The sequence below is a fragment of the Chiloscyllium plagiosum genome, chromosome 29 (genome assembly GCF_004010195.1).
Source record: "Chiloscyllium plagiosum isolate BGI_BamShark_2017 chromosome 29, ASM401019v2, whole genome shotgun sequence".
Taxonomy (NCBI): Eukaryota; Metazoa; Chordata; class Chondrichthyes; order Orectolobiformes; family Hemiscylliidae; genus Chiloscyllium; species Chiloscyllium plagiosum.
In genome coordinates this window covers 36734643-36752254 of record NC_057738.1, presented here as the reverse complement: position 1 = coordinate 36752254, position 17612 = coordinate 36734643, and the positions used below count along the sequence as shown (strand labels likewise).

Here is a 17612-nt window from a genome sequence, read left to right as displayed (position 1 = left end):
ACACCTTCTTCAATTTAATAATATCCTTCCTGTAGCTGGGCGACTAGAACTAGACACACTACTCCAAACGTAGCCTCACCAACCCCCTGTATGACCACATGATGTTCCCAACTCCTACACTCAATGGTCTGAGCAATGAAGGCAAGCATTCCAAAAGCCTTCTTTACCACCCTGTCTACCTTTGACACCGCTTACAAAGAACTATGTACCTGAACCCCTCAATCTTTCTGTTCGTATATCAGATTTTAATATTAAAAGGATCCATCAACCAGATTTCTTAATAACCAATTATGGGATTATTGTTCAATCAAAAAATGCCCAATAAAGATTCTATAATGGATTAACTTACAGTCAGTAAAATAAAAGTACGTACACCTACAAACATTCCAGATCTTCATGGGTGTTTTTTTTAAATGGCTTTTTTCCACCTCACCCAGAAATTGCGTTGTGGACTGATAGAAAGGAGATGGACTGGGGTTATGGAGTGCATATGTCGTGCAATAACTGTACATCACAGGCTCAAAGGAACAATTGATCATTAACTGTCCCTCCTGACCCTGTGTTTATAAACAAATACATCTGTAGACTCAATAAACATAAATGGTACCCACCATCTCTCCAGCCACATGCAAGCAACTCAGAATCGCTCAGAGCAATGCAGGCTGCTTGATCTGCACCCCAAACATCAACTTAAACATTTACTCCTTTCACAACCAGCACACAGTGGCAGCACTGTGTACCATGCACAAGATGTACTGCAGCAACTCATCAGCAATCCTCAGATAGCACCTTCCAAACTCACAACCTCCATCACCTGGAAGGATAAAGGCAACGGGTGCATGGGAACTAACTTCAAAATATGTTGTGCATTGATGCTTCACAATCATGAGATCAAAATCCTGGAACTCCCTTCCTAGCAGTAGTGAGAATATATTTGCAGCTGATGGACCACAGTTGTTCAAGGCAATGGCTCTCCACTATCTTCACCAGATGGACAACAAATGCTGGTCTTGTCAACAACATCCACACCCCATGAAGAAAGAAAAAAAAAATCAGGTCTGTAGTAGAAATTAATGCACAAATTTCATCCTCTCAAACTGCATGGATCAGTTGGAGCGACAGCTGAACACACTGAAGACACATGAGGCAGAGAGTGTGAAAGATAATAGGTTCAGGTAGTTGGTCACAGTGCATTTCAGTCGATAGATGGTTGACTGCTAGGAGATGTAGGCAAGTAGTACAGGTGTCTCCTGTGGCTAGCCCCCTCTCAAACAAGTATACAATTTCAGATCCTTTTGGGGAGGACAGCCTTGCAGGGAAAATTAGCAACAGCCAATTCCTTGGCACGACTGTTAAACAGTGTATGGCAAAGTCCAAGTGAGCAATTGTGATAGGGGACTCTCTAGCCAGGGCACAGACAGGCACTTCTGCGGCTGTGAGCAAGATTCCAGGATGGTGTGTTGCCTCCCTGATGCCAGGATCAAGGACATCTCGGAGCAGTTGCAGCAAATTCTCAAAGGAGAGCATGAACAGCCAGAGGTCATTGTCCACATTGATACCAATGACATTGGCAGAAAAAGGGCAGAGTGAATATAGGGAGTTAGGCAGGATGTTAAGGAGAAAGTCTTCAAGGGTAGTAATCTCTGCATTAATCCTGGTGTTGTGTGCTAGTTAGAGCAGGAATAAGAGGCTAGGGCAGATACATGCATGGCTGAACAGCGGGTGTAGGGAACAGGGATTCAGATTTTTGGATCATAGGGATCTGTTCTGGAGCAGAGGTGACCAGTACAAGAGGGACAAGTTGCACCTGAACTGGAGGGGAAACCAATGTCCTGGTGGGGAGATTTACTAGAACTACTTGGAATGGTTTAAACTAGTTTGGCAGAGGGGTGGGATCCTAAATGTAGTGAGACAAAAGAAAATGTTGAGGCAAATATAACAGTTAAAGAGAGCAAGTTAAACTGGGCAAGCAAGAGCATGGCAGTGAAGACTGATCAATAAAAATGCATTTATTTCAGTGCAAGAAACCTGACAGATAATCATACCTGAGTATGTTTGCCTTATGTACATAGGACTGGAATATCATAGCGATTACAAAATCATGGCTGAAGGAGGGACAGGAATGGCACCTCGATATTCTGGGGTACAGATGCTATAGGAGGATAGAAGGAGAGGCAAGAGAGGATGGGGTGAGGCATTTTTGATTAAGGAAAAAACTGTGGCAGTAATTAGAGAGGATATTCTTGAGGGATCGTGAAGCTATATAGGTGAAAGTGAGAAATAAGAAGGAGGTGATCACTTTGATAGGATACTATAAACCACTCCATTAGTCAGCAAGAAATTAAGAAGCAAATATGAAGGGAGATTGCAGATTGCTGTGAGATAACTGGAAGAAAAGATTGTGACAGTAAGGGATTTTTACTTTCAAAATATAGACTTGGACTGCCATTGTGTTAAAGGTTTGGATGGTGAGGAATGTAGATGGCTATATTAGAGAAGGGGCAAAACTTGACCTCATGTTGGGAAATTAGACAGGACAAGTGACTGATGTAGTAGTCAGGGAGCACTTTGAGACAAGCAACCATAATGCTATTAGTTTTAAAATAGATATGGAAAAGGATAGGTTTGATCCAGAAGTTAAAATTCCAAACTGGGGCAAGGCCAATTTTAATAGTATAAGAGAGGAACTTTCAAAAGTTAATTGGAGGAGACTGTTTTTGGGTAAAGGGATGTCTGGTAAGTGGGAGGCTTTCAAAAGCAAGATAACAAGAGTTTAGTGCCAGCATGCTCCTGTTAGTGCAAAGGGCAAGGTTGGCAGGATTGGGAACATTGCATGACTAGAGATATTGAGGCTCTGTTCAAGAGAAACAAGGAGGCGTATGTCAGGTATAGGCATCTGGGATCAAGTAAATCCCTTGAGGAGTACAGAGGGTGAGAAGTACATTTAGGAAGGAAATCAGGAGGGGAACAAGGGGACATGAGATAGCTTTGGCAGATAAGGTAAAGGAGAATCCAAAGAGATTCTAAAAGTATATTAAAAGCAAAAGAGTAATTAGGGAGACAATAGGATGGCTTAAAGGTTAACGAGGTCATCTATGTGTGGAAACACAGGAGATCACTGAGATCCTAAATGAATATTTCTTATCAGTATTTATTGTACAGAAAGACATGGAAGCTAGGTAATGCAGGGAAATAAATAGTGACATCTTGAAAAGAGTCCACATTGCCAAAGAGGAAAAGTGCTGGAGGTCTTAAAACACAAATCTCCAGGACCTGATCAAAGTCATCCCAAAATATTGTGATGTGATTAGATTAGATTAGATTAGATTCCCTACAATGTAGAAACAGGCCCTCGACTGCCTGCCCCTCTTCCGCGGTTACATTAGAGCCCGGGTGTCCTTGGAGAAGGAGCACGCGGTGTCGACCAACACCCTGGAGTTGTTCAGAGAGGTGGGCGCCGCAGGGAGTGCAGTGCATCATTTCTCCCTCCAACTCTATTTTGATTTAGTCCCGACCCTCCCCTTCACTGTTTTGATCGCACAACACTGCCCTTTGATGTGAAGGGCAGTGTTGTCACTGGCCACCCGGGTGTTTTCCTATCCTCCTGGTGGTGGAATTTGAATAAAGATTCGTGCACTTTGTGGAAAAAAAATAGAAACAGGCCCTTTGGTCCAACCAGTCCACACCGACCCTCCGAAGAGTAACCCACCCAGACCCATTTCCCTCTGACTAATGCACCTAACACTATGGGCAATTTAGCATGGCCAATTCACCTGGCCTGCATATCTTTGGATTAAGGGAGGAAACCGGAGCACCCGGAGGAAACTCACAGAGACACAGGGAGAATGTGCAAACTCCACACGGGCAGTTGCCCGAGGCTGGAATCGAACTTGGGACCCTGTTTCTGTGAGGCAGCAATGCTAACCACTGAGCCACCATGCCGCCCAGGAAGCTAAGGGAAAAGGTTACAGGGCCCCTAACAGAGATGCTTGTATCATTGACAGCCATGAGTGAGGTGCCAGAAGCTGAAGGGTGGCTAATGTTATGCCATTATTTAAGAAAGGCTACAAAGAAAAGCCTGGAAACTACAAACTGGTGAGCCTAACGTCAGTTGTTGGAGGGGATTCTGAGAGACAGGATCTACATGCATTTGGAAATGCAATGACTGATGAATGATAGTCCTCATAGCTTTTTGCATGGTAAATCGTGTCACACAAATTTGAGGGATTAATTGGTTCGTAAGGTTAGATCAAATGGAATGCAGGGAGAGCTAGCCAATTGGATACAAATTGGTTTGACAGTAGGAGACAGAGGGTGGTGGTCAAAGGTTGTTGTTCATAGTGGAGGCCTGTGACCAGCAGTGTACCACAAGGATCAGTACTGGGTCCACTGCTGTTCATCATTTATATAAAATGATTTGGTTGAAAACATAGGAGGCATAGTTAGTATGTTTGCAGATGACATCAACATTGGTGATATAATGAACAGTGAAGGATGTAATGATTAGATTAGATTAGATTAGATCCCCTACAGTATGGAAACAGGCCGTTCGGCCCAACAAGTTCACACCAACCCTCTGAACAGTAACCCAGCCAGGCCCATTCCCCTACCCTATATTTATCCCTGACTAATGGGCAATTCACCTGACCTGCACATCTTTGGATTGTAGGAGGAAACCAGAGAACCTAGAGGAAACCCACGTAGACACGGGGAAAATATGCAAACTTCACACAGACAGTTGCCCGAGGTAGGAATCGAACCAGGGTCCCTGGCGCTGTCAGGCAGCAGTGCTATCCACTGAGCCACAGTGCCACCCCGTGTTATCTAAGAATACAACAGCATCTTGATCAACTGGGCGGAAGTGAGTACTGCAGATGCTGGAGATTAGAGTCGAGATTAGATTGGTGCTGAAAAAGCACAGATCAGGCAGTATCCGAGCAACAGGAAAATTGACGTTTTGGGCAAAAGCCCTTCATCCTGAACTCATTCCTGATGAAGGGCTTTTGCCCGAAACACAATTTTCCTGCTCCTCGTATGCTGCCTGACCTGCTGTGCTTTTCCAGCGCCACTCTAATTTTGACTCTTGATCAACTTGGGCCAGGGGCCGAGGAATGGCAGATGGAGTTTAATTTAGATTAATACAAAGTGTTGCAATTTTGTCAGACAAATCAAGGCAGGACTTACACAGTTAATAGTAGGGCCCTGGGGAGTGTTGTCAAAAAAGAGACTGATGGGTGCAAGGACATAGTTCCATGAAAGTAGCATCACAGGTAGACAAGGTGGTGAAGAAGGTATTTGGCGTGTTTGCATTTATCGGTCAGAGCATTGAGTACAGGAGTTGGAACATCATCTTACAATTGTACAATACATCAATAAGGCCACATTTCCAGTATTGAGTACATTTCTGGCCACTCTGCAAATAGGAAAGATGTTACTAAACTGGAAAGGGCGCAAAGAAAATTCCAAGGATGCTTATGAGACCGGAAGGCTTGAGTTATAAGGAGTGGGTGGATAGGCTGAGACATTTTCCCATGGAGTATAGGAGGCTGAGGATGAGCCCATATAGAGGTTTTATAAAATTATGAGGGGCATAGGAAAGGTGAATAGCCAGGATCCTTTCGCCAGGATAGGAGAGTCCAAAACTAACAGGCATAGGTTTAAGGTGAGAGGGGAGAGATTTAAAAGGGACCTGATGGGCAACTTCTTCCACACAGAGGGTGGTGCATACATGGAGTGAATTGCCAGAGGGAAGTGTTAGAGGTGGGTACAATTACAACATTGAAAAGACATCTGGACAGCTACACGGATAGGAAAGATTTAGAGGCATATGGGTCAAACACAGGCAATGGATGTAGTTAAATTTAGGAAGCCTGGTCAGCATTGACTAGTTGAGGCAAAGGGCCTGTTTTTATGCTGTATGAGTCTATGATGCTATTCCTATATCAGGTTACTATCTTCAAGTGCGAAGTAAGTAACACCTTCCAATCTGATCATTGGACTAGAGACTGGAAGAAGGACTATGCTGCTTTCAACTACTCCCACAGCTAAACAGCCAAAGTTTTTGCAATAAGCCTTTAGATATGCAGTGGATTTAAAATGTCAAAATGCCAGCAATACAGAAAGACTGTTTTGTCCCACTTTCAAACAAAATCAAGTCATACCATGACTGGGTCATAATATATATATATTATATATACAGTGGTCATAAATAGAAAATTATGTCATCATTCTAAGAATTCATCTTACATGCTAATGGAATGCTTGGTCTCTGCAGTCAGCTATTGAACACTGAAGATTCGTCACTTACCAGTCGTGAGTCGATTAGTCTTGTAGCAGCTTCTTTGTGACTGGCCACTGAACAGAGATAGCATATCAAGTTCAACTTAGCTCTTGGAGCCCCTGACGTCTTCTCTCCAGCTTCAATCAATGAGCACAGGTGCTGTATGTAATTGTTCCAGTCCTGTCCCTTTAGGGATACCAGTTTCTCCGCTGCAATTTATCAAACCACAATTACACTTTTTTTTTAAACTTTACAGTGTAATGGTTTGCTTAGACAGCCCTAACACATTCTTTAACTATTAAAGCATCATCAGCAAGGAAAAACGCAAAACGCTGTGAAGTTAATAAAACCAACCGACAGGTAAGCACTCAATTGCTCAAATCGTTGAAGAGTTATTCTTTAGGACTCTTGTGGTGCAGTGGTAGTGTCCTACCCCTGAGCCAAGAGGCCCAGTTTGATGCCTCACCTGCACCACAGGTGTGTAATAATATCCCTGAATAGGTTGATGAAAAAGTATTTAAAAAACTGGTAGCGAAGAAAAATAGCTGTTCATTGTCCTTTTCTATTTGGTATTTTGTGGAACACATACCAATTGCTCTTCGGAAATCTCAGGATCCAAAAATGTGCCGCAGCCATCTAAATATGGCAGATGTTTACCTTATTCATATAAAATTGTCATTGAGCAGTAATAAGAATTCCAAATCATTTTATCCATACTTCCCAGACATAAAAATAGTGATCATACCTTTAGATGGTGTCAGAGGGAAACAAATATGAATAAAATGTAATCAGCACATCTGCTGGGAAGGACAATACAGCAAATTTAGGAATACATAATTTGACTAGAGCAAAGGTTTTCTTTATTTGAAAAGTGACAGCTCACAGCTTGCTAAAGTAGCATGTCCTTCCCCAATAAGAAACATCACCGAAGTATTTTGATTCACTTTTTGTAGGCAAATCAACACAAAGGGGAATTGTAAAGCCGATTATTTAATAACTAGCTTTAGGGGTATTTTCTGCAAGTTTGCTTATTCAATAATTGTAGTCTGAGCCAAGAACCGAAAGAACTTATGTGGCAAATAAGTTCTATTTTCTCTCACATCGAGTTATTTTTGTGCCTAATTGAAATAGGGAAAGGACACCATAGGGGAAAGAAGTAATGAATATTGATAGGCAGCGATCAATAAGAAATGGCCAGGTTAGTTGGCTAATAGCTCCCAATAACATTAGCTTAAGTCAAGGTGAAGTATACTAACTTACAAATCAGAAGCTTTCAGTTTCAAGTAATAATTCAAGACATGTTGCAGGGAGTTCTATATTGAAGGAGCAATCCTTCAGATTAGATTTGAAACATAGACTCCGTCATTTTCTTCTAATAATGGCTCAACAAAATTCCATTACACAATTTAAAGAAGATGGGGATGGATGGGCATCTGGCCAATCTTTGTTCTGGTAACTATTCCCATGAAAACCAAATCAAGTGCACTTATCTCTATATAGAACCACAGAATCCCTATAGTGTGGAAGCAGGCTATTTGGCCCAGCCAGTTAACACTGACTTGCGGAAGAGCATCCCTATCCAACACGTCCCCTCCCGATCCCTGTAATCTGCATTTCCCAATGCTACTATATCTAGCCTGCACATCCCTGGACACTATGGGCAATTTCCCATTGCCAATCAACCTAACCTGCATATCTTTGGACTGCGGAAAGAAACCAGAACACCCAGAGGAAACTCACGCAGATATAATGAGAATGTGCAAACTCCAAAGACAGTCACCGAGAATAGAATCCAATCTGGGTACCCAGTGCTACGAGGCAGTAGTGCTAACCACTGAACAATCATGCCGCCCCAACATACTCCACCATTTGCCTCATTTCCACAGCTTCCAGGAAGCCAGACTCTCTGTTCAATATTAAGTTATGGACTGAGGTAGAAGTTCTCAATTAAACTAGCTAAACAAATAATTTTCTGGAGTTATTAACTTCTATTCCTTTGTCATTAATATCACTCCATCATCCCCACCAACTCACTCAGGTTGAAGATATAATCCAAAAACTGTTAATCAACCTGAGCTAAGTTTCAAACCTCACTTTCTCTACCGTACTAAAATTACGTGATTCTATCTCTACTCCAACCTTATTTTCTCCTTTCTTCATATTTCTATCAAATTTCTATTAACAGTTACCTGAATAAGCTGGAACACTTAGTGTTTTAACATCAAACTTCATGGGTGTTGGTTTCAATATCTGTAAGAAAAAATGCACAGAAAATATGTTTATAAGGGCAGCTTACAGTTTATAATTGCTATGTTTTACAACACAAAGAGATATAGTAAATAGTATCTTATGGATTTATTGGATAAACAATAGAATATATAAAACATATTACACCAAAGTATCCTATCCTACTAAGCCTCAAGTTCCATGCACTCTAGTTTTCATCTCAATGCTGTTCAGTTCAAATCATTTCATTGTTTGATTTATTTTCAACAGTTCCTCCTTTACTATGTTGATAATTCGCTGAATTCAAATCAACCTTGTTTCTCAACTTCAAATTCTAAGTATATTATATTCTTCAGACAATAAATTATTTATCAGACAGCTTTCAATAGTCACAAAACTGGTCTTTTTCTCAAAAGCTGTTCCTTTTTCTCCAAGTTACTGTGTCCTTGATTGTTCTCAGAGAGGTCAAAAACAGCCCAGGCTCCGAAACGGTACAGAGTTGATACAGAGATGAATGGTTTATTGGGGCCCATTTTGTTTATCCCTAAACAGTTGACACCCTAGGCGAAATTCTATCATGTCTTAGAAATAACTTGTATCACCAGTCCTGGTAGCTGAGGTGTTTTGGTTCAGTTACAGCAGGAGATGTGTGAAAAGCTGCTGGATTTCTCTCTCTCTCCTTGCAAACTGTAAGCCTTTGTTTGATTTTACCTTCTGTGCTGAGGGATGTATGTATTGGGACTGTTGCATGTAGGTTTGGAACAGCATTATTAAGTCAGGTTTGGATACGATAAGTTATCTGGTATTCTATTTTCTGTTCTTTGTGTTTCATTCTGTAATTTTGTAAATAAATTTTATTTGTTTAAAAATTGGCAGTTGACCCAGTTAACTTACACTGGGAACATCCACTATACGAGGTAAAAACAATAACTGCAGATGCTGAAAACCAGATTCTGGATCAGTGGTGCTGGAAGAGCACAGCAATTCAGGCAGCATCCAACATCCACTATACACCTAGCTAAACAAATAGCAAAGTTACAGTCTGTGCTACCTGTTTAAAAATGTTTCAAGGGTATGGCCTAGTCCATAACAGATTGGGGGTTCATTGTGGGATTTAAATAGCGAGTGGTAGGTGTCAGTGTCTTTTATTTCGGGTGTTGATTTGGTGGTTTAAATAGCGCTCGGATAGCAATGGCACTTTCAGTAACCAAGGAGGTTCTGGAGTGGAAGAAGTGACCTTGGGGGTTTTACAAAAGGCAAATAAGATCAAGCCGCAGGAATTAATAGACAAGCTGGGGTTGAATTTACCTCCTAACGTGAGGAAAGAGGAGATTATTTCAGCAGTAGCTCTGTATTTAAATTTGCTGGAAACACCATCAGGACCTGTAGGAATGGCAAGAATTCAATTGCAAATAAAGCAGCTTGAGTTAGAGGCTAGAGAGAAGGAAAGGACAGCAGAAATGAAACAGTTTGAGTTATGATAAAATTGGAAGAGAGACAAAAAGAAAATAAATGGAAGGCTTTAGCAGGAGAGAAAGAAAACAAATGAAGGGCTTTAGCAGAAGAGAAAGAAAGAGATCAAAGGGCTCTAGCAGAAGAGAAAGAAAAACAGAAAGTTTGAACTTCAGAACTTGACACTTAAAAAGGGAAGTCAGCTTAAAAGGCTGGAGATAAAGGCTGAAGGTAAGCTTAGTGCAAAAAACCAGAGTGTTAAAACGACAAGGTTGGCAGCTGAAGTACCTGATGACTATGAGGCGGTCCATAAACTATAGTTTGGCTTTCCGAATCAATTTCGATCCATGAGGACTAGAAGTTGGGGAAAACAGAAATCCTCATGTGGAAAGGAAAACATAGATCTCAGTGAAAATCATAGGAGTACTTACCACAGAGCAAAAAGGAAACCCTCAAGGGTAACAAAGAAGGTTGAAACTTTATTGCTGGAACAGCACAGCAGGTCAGGCAGCATCCAGGGAACAGGAGATTCGACGTTTCGGGCACAGGCCCTCCTCCCTACCTTTTATCTTCTCCTGCTGAACACTCTCTGCTCATTCCTGAAGAAGGGCCTGTGCCCGAAACGTCGAATCTCCTGTTCCCTGGATGCTGCCTGACCTGCTGTGCTGTTCCAGCAATAAAGTTTCAACTTTGATCTCCAGCATCTGCAGACCTCACTTTCTCCTTAACAAAGAAGGTAAAAACCTCCGGTGTTTTCATTGCAATAAAGTAAGCCACATGAAATCAGTACTGGTGGACTAGGAAAAGCACAGGAAAGCCAGATGTGGGAAAGCAGGATAAGCCTGGAAATTTTATTCGAGTGGTAACAGAAAACACAGTGGAATTAGAAGGCTGCATCAGAGTGCACAAGCTGATCAGATGTTGGTAAAGGAGGAAGTGCCAGATCTGTTTAAAATAAAATCTGCAAAAGTAAAGTCTATTCACAGAGGCCAGGAGTAGCAGGTAAAGAGGTTACAATATTAAGGGACACAGATTCTCTCAGTCTGTGATGCTGCAGGATGAGGAGATATGTACTCCTGAAGTACTATTGCCAGAAAAGGTACTGGTAACAGGAATTCATGGTGAGACAAAAAGTACTCAATTATGTAAAGTGAGGCTACAGTGTCTAGGAAAGAGTGGAGAATTTGTGGTAGGAGTACTGGACGATTTCTCAGCTCCAGGAATACAATTAGTCCTTGCGCATGATATAGCTGATTCACCAGTAGGTGTGCTGCCTACCATAGTTGAAAAGCCAGTAAAGACTCAAACAACTGAAGCAAAGTAGAATTCTTATCTGGGAACCGTCCCTGATTATGAAGTAACAAGGTCACAGAGTCACCACTTGAAGGAGGAGAGATCAAAGGGTACAAATAAGGAAGCTGAAGTAATATTAGCAGAGACTGTGTATGATCACTTGGTTGAGATAAAACAGGAGCAAATAATTACTCATGCAAATATCTTTACCTCTGCAAAACCCATTGAGTGCAGCAGAAAGATGAAAATTTAAAACAGTTGAATCAAAAGACATACATATAGAAAGAGTCTGAATGTATCCCTATGTGTTATTACCTGAAAAATGATGTCTCAAGAAGGAAATGGAGACCATCACATATTCAGGCAAATGAGAAATGGGCACAGGTTCATCAAATTGTATTGTCAGTAGGGTATAGAAAGGAAGTGTTATGAGTGGCGCATGAGCTACCACTTGGAGGTCATTTAGGAGTGAGGAAAACACAGGCTAAAATACAAAGACATTCTTACTGGCCTGGATTGTGCAAAGATGTAGCTGAATTTTGCCAGATGTATCATACATGTCAGGTAATTGGAAAACCACAGATGGTAATAAAACCTGCAACTTTAATACCTATCTCAACATTTAGAAACCTTTTACCAGAGTCTTGATTGATTGTGTAGGACCCCTGCCTCAAACAAAAAGTGGGAATCAGTATTTGTTAACAATAATGGATGTATTGATGAGATTTCCAGAGGCCGTTCCATTGTGCAATATCACAGTTCAAAGGATTGGAGAGGAATTACTCAAATGTTTTACTAGATACGGAGTACCAATAGACAACCATCAGATCAAGGGTCAAACTTCACATCCAAATTGTTCAAGCAAGTTATGGACAGCTGAGGCATCAAATCTACTGGATTCCATCCAGAATCGCAGGGAAAGCTGGAAAGATGGCATCAAGCACTAAAGGCCATATGGAGGGCTTATAGTCAGGATTATCCAGATGATTGGGTTAAGGGAATTCCATTTGTCCTTTTTGCAAACAGAGATGCACCAAATTAATTGACCAAATTCAGTCCATGTGAATTAGCTTTTGGGCATGAAGTGAAAGAACGACTAAAATTGATTAAGGAAAAATTAGTAAGTCAGAATTCAGAGACCACGTGTTTGGATTATGTGTCAAATGTTAGAGAACGATTAAATGGAACTGGGGAGTTGGCTAGACAGCATTTAAAAATATCGCAGCATGCAATGAAACAGGAAGCAGATAAGAAATAAAAAATCTGCAATTTTGCTGTCGGGGATAAGGTATTAGTGTTACTTCCAGTAATAGGTGAACCTTTAAAAGCAAGGTTTAGTGAACTATATCAAATCGAAAGGAAATTGAGTGAGCTGAACTACTTGATAAGGACTCCAGACAGCGAAGAAATCTCACAGAGTGTGTCATGGAAATATGCTCAAAGGTATTTTGATAGAGAAGGAAAGCAAGAGGAGGTGGTGTTAATGATCAGCACAGAAGGAAGAACCAAATTCAGAGGATTCTGAATTGGACATTCCTCAAAGTAAATTGGACAACGAGGAAGTTGTCAAAAATTGGGATAAATTATTCGGTTACTTTCCTGAGAAAAATAGAAATAACCTGAAAGAGTTACTACTATCACATGGGGAGAATGTGGAAATAAACTGGGAAGTACTAACCTAATTGTGCACGATTTAGATATAGGAGATGCTGTTCCAATTAAGCAACATCTTTATAGGCATAAGCTTCGAAAGGTGGCACAAGTTCAGAAGTAGATAGAACGCATGCTCCAAGATGGCATAAACAAAGTGAGTTACAGTGACTGGCACTCACCCATAGTAATGTTGCCAAAGCCAAATGGTACCCAATGGTTATGTGTGGACTATAGCAAAGTCAATCCAGTTACAAAAACTGATGCATATCCAATTCTGCAGTTGGAAGACTTTGTTGAAAGGGTGGGACAAGCAACTTACATTTCTAAGTTGGAGGTGGTCAGAGGCTACTGGCAGGTGCCCATGTCATGAAGAGCAAAGACGATTTTGGGTTTCGTAACGCCAAATAGACCATATCAGCTTAAAGTCATGCCATTTGGTTTGAAAAACACTCCGGCTACATTTCAGAGACTAACTAATAAGGTCATTGCCAGATTACCCAACTGTGTGGTGTACATTGATGACCTGGTGATTTTTAGTCACTCATGGAAGGAGCATTTACAACATTTATCGGACTTGTTCGATCAAATTCGGAAGGCAGGCTTGGTGGTAAACCTAGATAAAAATGAATTTGCCAAAACCCAAGTCACCTTCCTGGGCTATGTTACTGGACAAGGACAAATGGCCCCATGGGATGAGAAAATGAAACTAATTGGGGAATTGCCCACACCACTGTCAAGAAGAGCAGTACTACAGTTCCTGGGATTGAGTGGATTTTATTGAAGGTTTGTGCTGAGCTGATGCTGAGATGAATAGTTTATTGAGGCCCATTTTGTTTACCCCTAAACAGATGATACCTCAGTCCAAAGGTTTTCATATTTTAGAAATAACCTGCATAATGAAAGGCGAGTGGCCAGTCCTGGCTGCTGAGGTTTTTTGGTTCAGTTACAGCAGATGTGTGAAAAGCCACTGGACTTCTCTCTCTCCTTGCAAACTGTAAGCTATTGGCTGATTTTACCTTCTATGCTAAGGGATGTGTGTATTGGGACTGTTGCGTGTATTTTCGGAACAGCATCACTAAGTCGGGTTTGAATAGGATAAGTTATCGGGTATTCTATTTTCTGTTCTTTGTGTTTACTTCCGTAATTTTGTCAATAAATTTTGTTCATTTAATTTACAGCTAATTTACACCGGGAATATCCACTATACACCTAGCGAAACAAAGAGCAAAGTTACAGTTTGGGCTACAGTTTAAGAATGTTTTGAGGGATCTGGCCTAGTCCATAACACAATGCCTTCACTGAATAACCTGTTGCATTGTTAGCTTTAGTTACTTTGAATATCTCTCCACAGAAAAGATTTAGTGGAGTTACATTTGAGTAATGTGTTCTAAATTATAGTTCATCCCAGTTTTAAATTCTCCTGCTAGCCATGCAGTGCATCATTCAGAACAAGAGGAGTTAACACATTAAGAAGCCAAACACAACTGGAGACAATAGTTGATTTGACATACACTTTCAGATATACACTTTCAGACCTCTCACAATCATCAAGCCCTTTGCTCTTGAGATTTCTGTTTACATTTCAGCCCAGCATGAACTAACTGCCAATATTCCATTTTTGCTTGGTAGTCAGTAGCCCTGTACATTGTCTGGGGACCAAACCTCCTCAAACATGAACAATCATGATCAAAACTGCCAGTAACATACAAATAGTTTCATTGCATTATGGAAACCTCAGGTGAGTAGAAATCTAACAGATTGAACACTGACGTAAATATCTCTAGTGGAACCCCAACTCAAATGGATCTAAATATGTCTTCCTCCTGGTAATTCTTGCAACCAACCTATTGCTAAACACAAGGCTTTGTTTATCTTTGAATGCAACATGGGAGGTCAAGAGGCGAATCCTGGCATTTGCGAAACCCATGGGCTCCATAAATTTTGCCCAAACTTGCACAGTGGAGAAGAGACTCCAGTTTCACCACAAAGCATCGATGCAAAATGGGAGACAACAATTAGAGTGTTAAGCACAATTTGATTGGAATGAGAACATATGTTAAATGTTGTCTCCAGTAGGAGGCACTAGCATGTTGCCCTGGTCAGCTACTACCCACCATAATTTGGGCATTTCCTCACTAGTTAGGTACATCTACCAATATCATTTATTGTATCCGTTGCTCCCGATGTGGTGTCCTCTACATTGGAGAGACTGGACGTCTCCTAGCAGAGCACTTTAGGGAACATCTCTGGGACACCCGCACCAATCAACCACACCGCCCTGTGGCCCAACATTTCAACTCCCTCTCCCACTCTGATCTGTTCAGTTTTTCCTAAGAAACACATATGCACTAATTTACTTGGAGGCAATTAAAAAATGAGAAGACACAATATATATTAAATGAAATAACCATTCTCAGCATCTGAGTAGATGTGCTGCACTTGTTCAATAGTATTTTACCTTTGATTTTCATGCAATTTGTATAAAGTCAGGTGACTGCTCCCAAATGCTTATCCAACAGAAAGAACATCAGTGGTGGGTACCTTGCAAGTTCTACAGAATCTGAAAAACACACCTGACGGTCTCGTACACTGATATAAAAAGAACCAAATCCCTGGGGTTTCACTGTGATAACAAACTGGCACTTTGTTATTACAAACAGACAATACAACTTCTTCCTTTCTGCAGCTTATCGAAGAATCCCAACTTCAAATTCTTTGGTTTTGAAGGAATATTTTTTGCCGATAAGTGGGAGGGCAATTTCCTAATTCCTTGTTCCGAACATAAGTACACAAATTTCTCAGTGAACAGGCTTTACAAAAAAATGGATTTTTCTAAGTACTTCCATTCATATGTCTTGATCACCATGGAACAAAACAGAAAATTGCTCTTAAGACTTACATTTAAAACATTATATAAAAGAAAATTTGGATTTGATTACCTTAGGGTTATCTATAATGGGAGTCACTGCGAGATCAGCCTCAGTGAATATAAGTCTTCTTATTTTGGAGTCCATATCCTGTTGGTTAGCAGAACAAGGATACAAGAGAATCATAGTCACACATGAAAGAAAGATATTTTCAGTCAAATAGTTAGTCTACAAAATCTACTAATACATTAAAAATACTGCATCTGCAAGCACAATCTGTCAAAATTTCCATAAAAAAGTGCTGTATCCATATTTAAAATTGCAAGTACAGCAATTTTAGCCTTCTCCAGTTGATGTAATTAAGCATGGCAAGGTGACATAGTTCATTTCCGTTACAAACATGGACATGGGATTTTAAAGTACAAGGAGAGAATACTTGACATTCTAATTGAGGACTGATTTATTTCTGTTTTTCCCTAGTCCATTATCACTTAGCTTTCAACCTTATCTATCTATAAAGCACACTTGGACTGAAATTAGTTAATTCTGGGTAGCTGAAGGAAAACATTGGCATGGTTATATCTGGAGTTGTCACAGGTTACAATAGCAGATAGGATGAGGTAGACTGTAGCTGAGCAATGTTGAGAGATGAAAACATAGATACAGATTATGTGTGGATTTTTACATAGTTTGGGGATGAAATAAGATATCAAGGTTCAGCCTGCCATAGTGTTTTGAGACTGAAGTAAAATGAGAAGAAAAGGAATTTGTTTTATTGAAAAGACTGAAATCTTGGTATTTTGGTCTTCCAAACATTTAGCTAGGGAAAATTACACAATATTTAATACTGGATGTTTAATGACCTAACAACTACGAAGGACTTAAGAGAGATGGTAGAGAAGTGGAGTTGGATGTCATCAGTGTACATGTAGATACTGATTCTTAATCTCTTGACTATATAACTAAAAGGTAACATTTAAATGAGGTTGAGAAGAGGGCCAAGGATAAAACTGTGAGACATCAGAGGTCAGTGCACATATGTGGAAGCCTTTGTTGAAGGCTCTCTGCTTACAGCTGAAAATGGAAAAGTGATCCAAGCAATGCAAGTCTCACTGGTTTGGACAATGGAGCACTGGAGTAGAATGGGGAGATTGATCATGTCAAAGGCTGCAGAGTCTTTGATGAGATAGAGTCATAGAGATGTACAGCATTACAGCTGAAAATGGAAAAGTGATCCAAGCAATGCAAGTCTCACTGGTTTGGACAATGGAGCACTGGAGTAGAATGGGGAGATTGATCATGTCAAAGGCTGCAGAGTCTTTGATGAGATAGAGTCATAGAGATGTACAGCATGGAAACAGACCCTTCGGTCCAACCCGTCCATGCCGACCAGATATCCCAACCCACTCTAGTTCCACTTGCCAGCACTCGGCCCATATCCCTCCAAACCTTTCCTATTCATTAACCCATCCAAATGCCCCTTAAATGTTGCAATTGTACCAGCCTCTACCACATCCTCTGGCAGCTCATTCCATACACATACTAACCTCTCTGCGTGAAAAGGTTGCCCTTTAGGTTTCTTTTATATCTTTCCCCTCTCACCCTAAACCTGTGCCCTCTAGTTCTGGACTCCCCGACCCCAGGGAAAAGACTTCGTCTATTTACCCAATCCATGCACCTCATAATTTTGTAAACCTCTATAAGGTCACCCCTCAGCCTCAGACGCTCCAGGGAAAACAGCCCCAGCCTGTTCAGCCTCTCCCTGTAGCTCAGATCCTCCAACTCTGGCAACATCCTTGTAAATCTTTTCTGAACCCTTTCAAGTTTCACAACATCTTTCC

At 40.9% G+C, this 17612-nt stretch overlaps 1 protein-coding gene across 21 annotated transcripts in view; it reads right to left on the bottom strand.

Annotated features, from left to right (window-relative positions):
* The window catches only part of ulk4 (unc-51 like kinase 4), a 497483-nt gene that overhangs the window by 428037 nt on the left and 51834 nt on the right, over nucleotides 1-17612 (bottom strand). For all 21 annotated transcript variants that reach the window (XR_006315934.1, XR_006315935.1, XM_043719550.1 and 18 more), the window contains 3 exons: nucleotides 15844-15921; nucleotides 8470-8530; nucleotides 6308-6489 (listed from right to left, as the gene is read on the bottom strand). Coding sequence is in view for 19 of the 21 variants with exons in the window: in XM_043719550.1 (XP_043575485.1) it covers nucleotides 6308-6489; nucleotides 8470-8530; nucleotides 15844-15921 (321 nt within the window). In the remaining 2 variants the exon portion in view is untranslated. The remainder of the gene's footprint in view (nucleotides 1-6307; nucleotides 6490-8469; nucleotides 8531-15843; nucleotides 15922-17612) is intronic.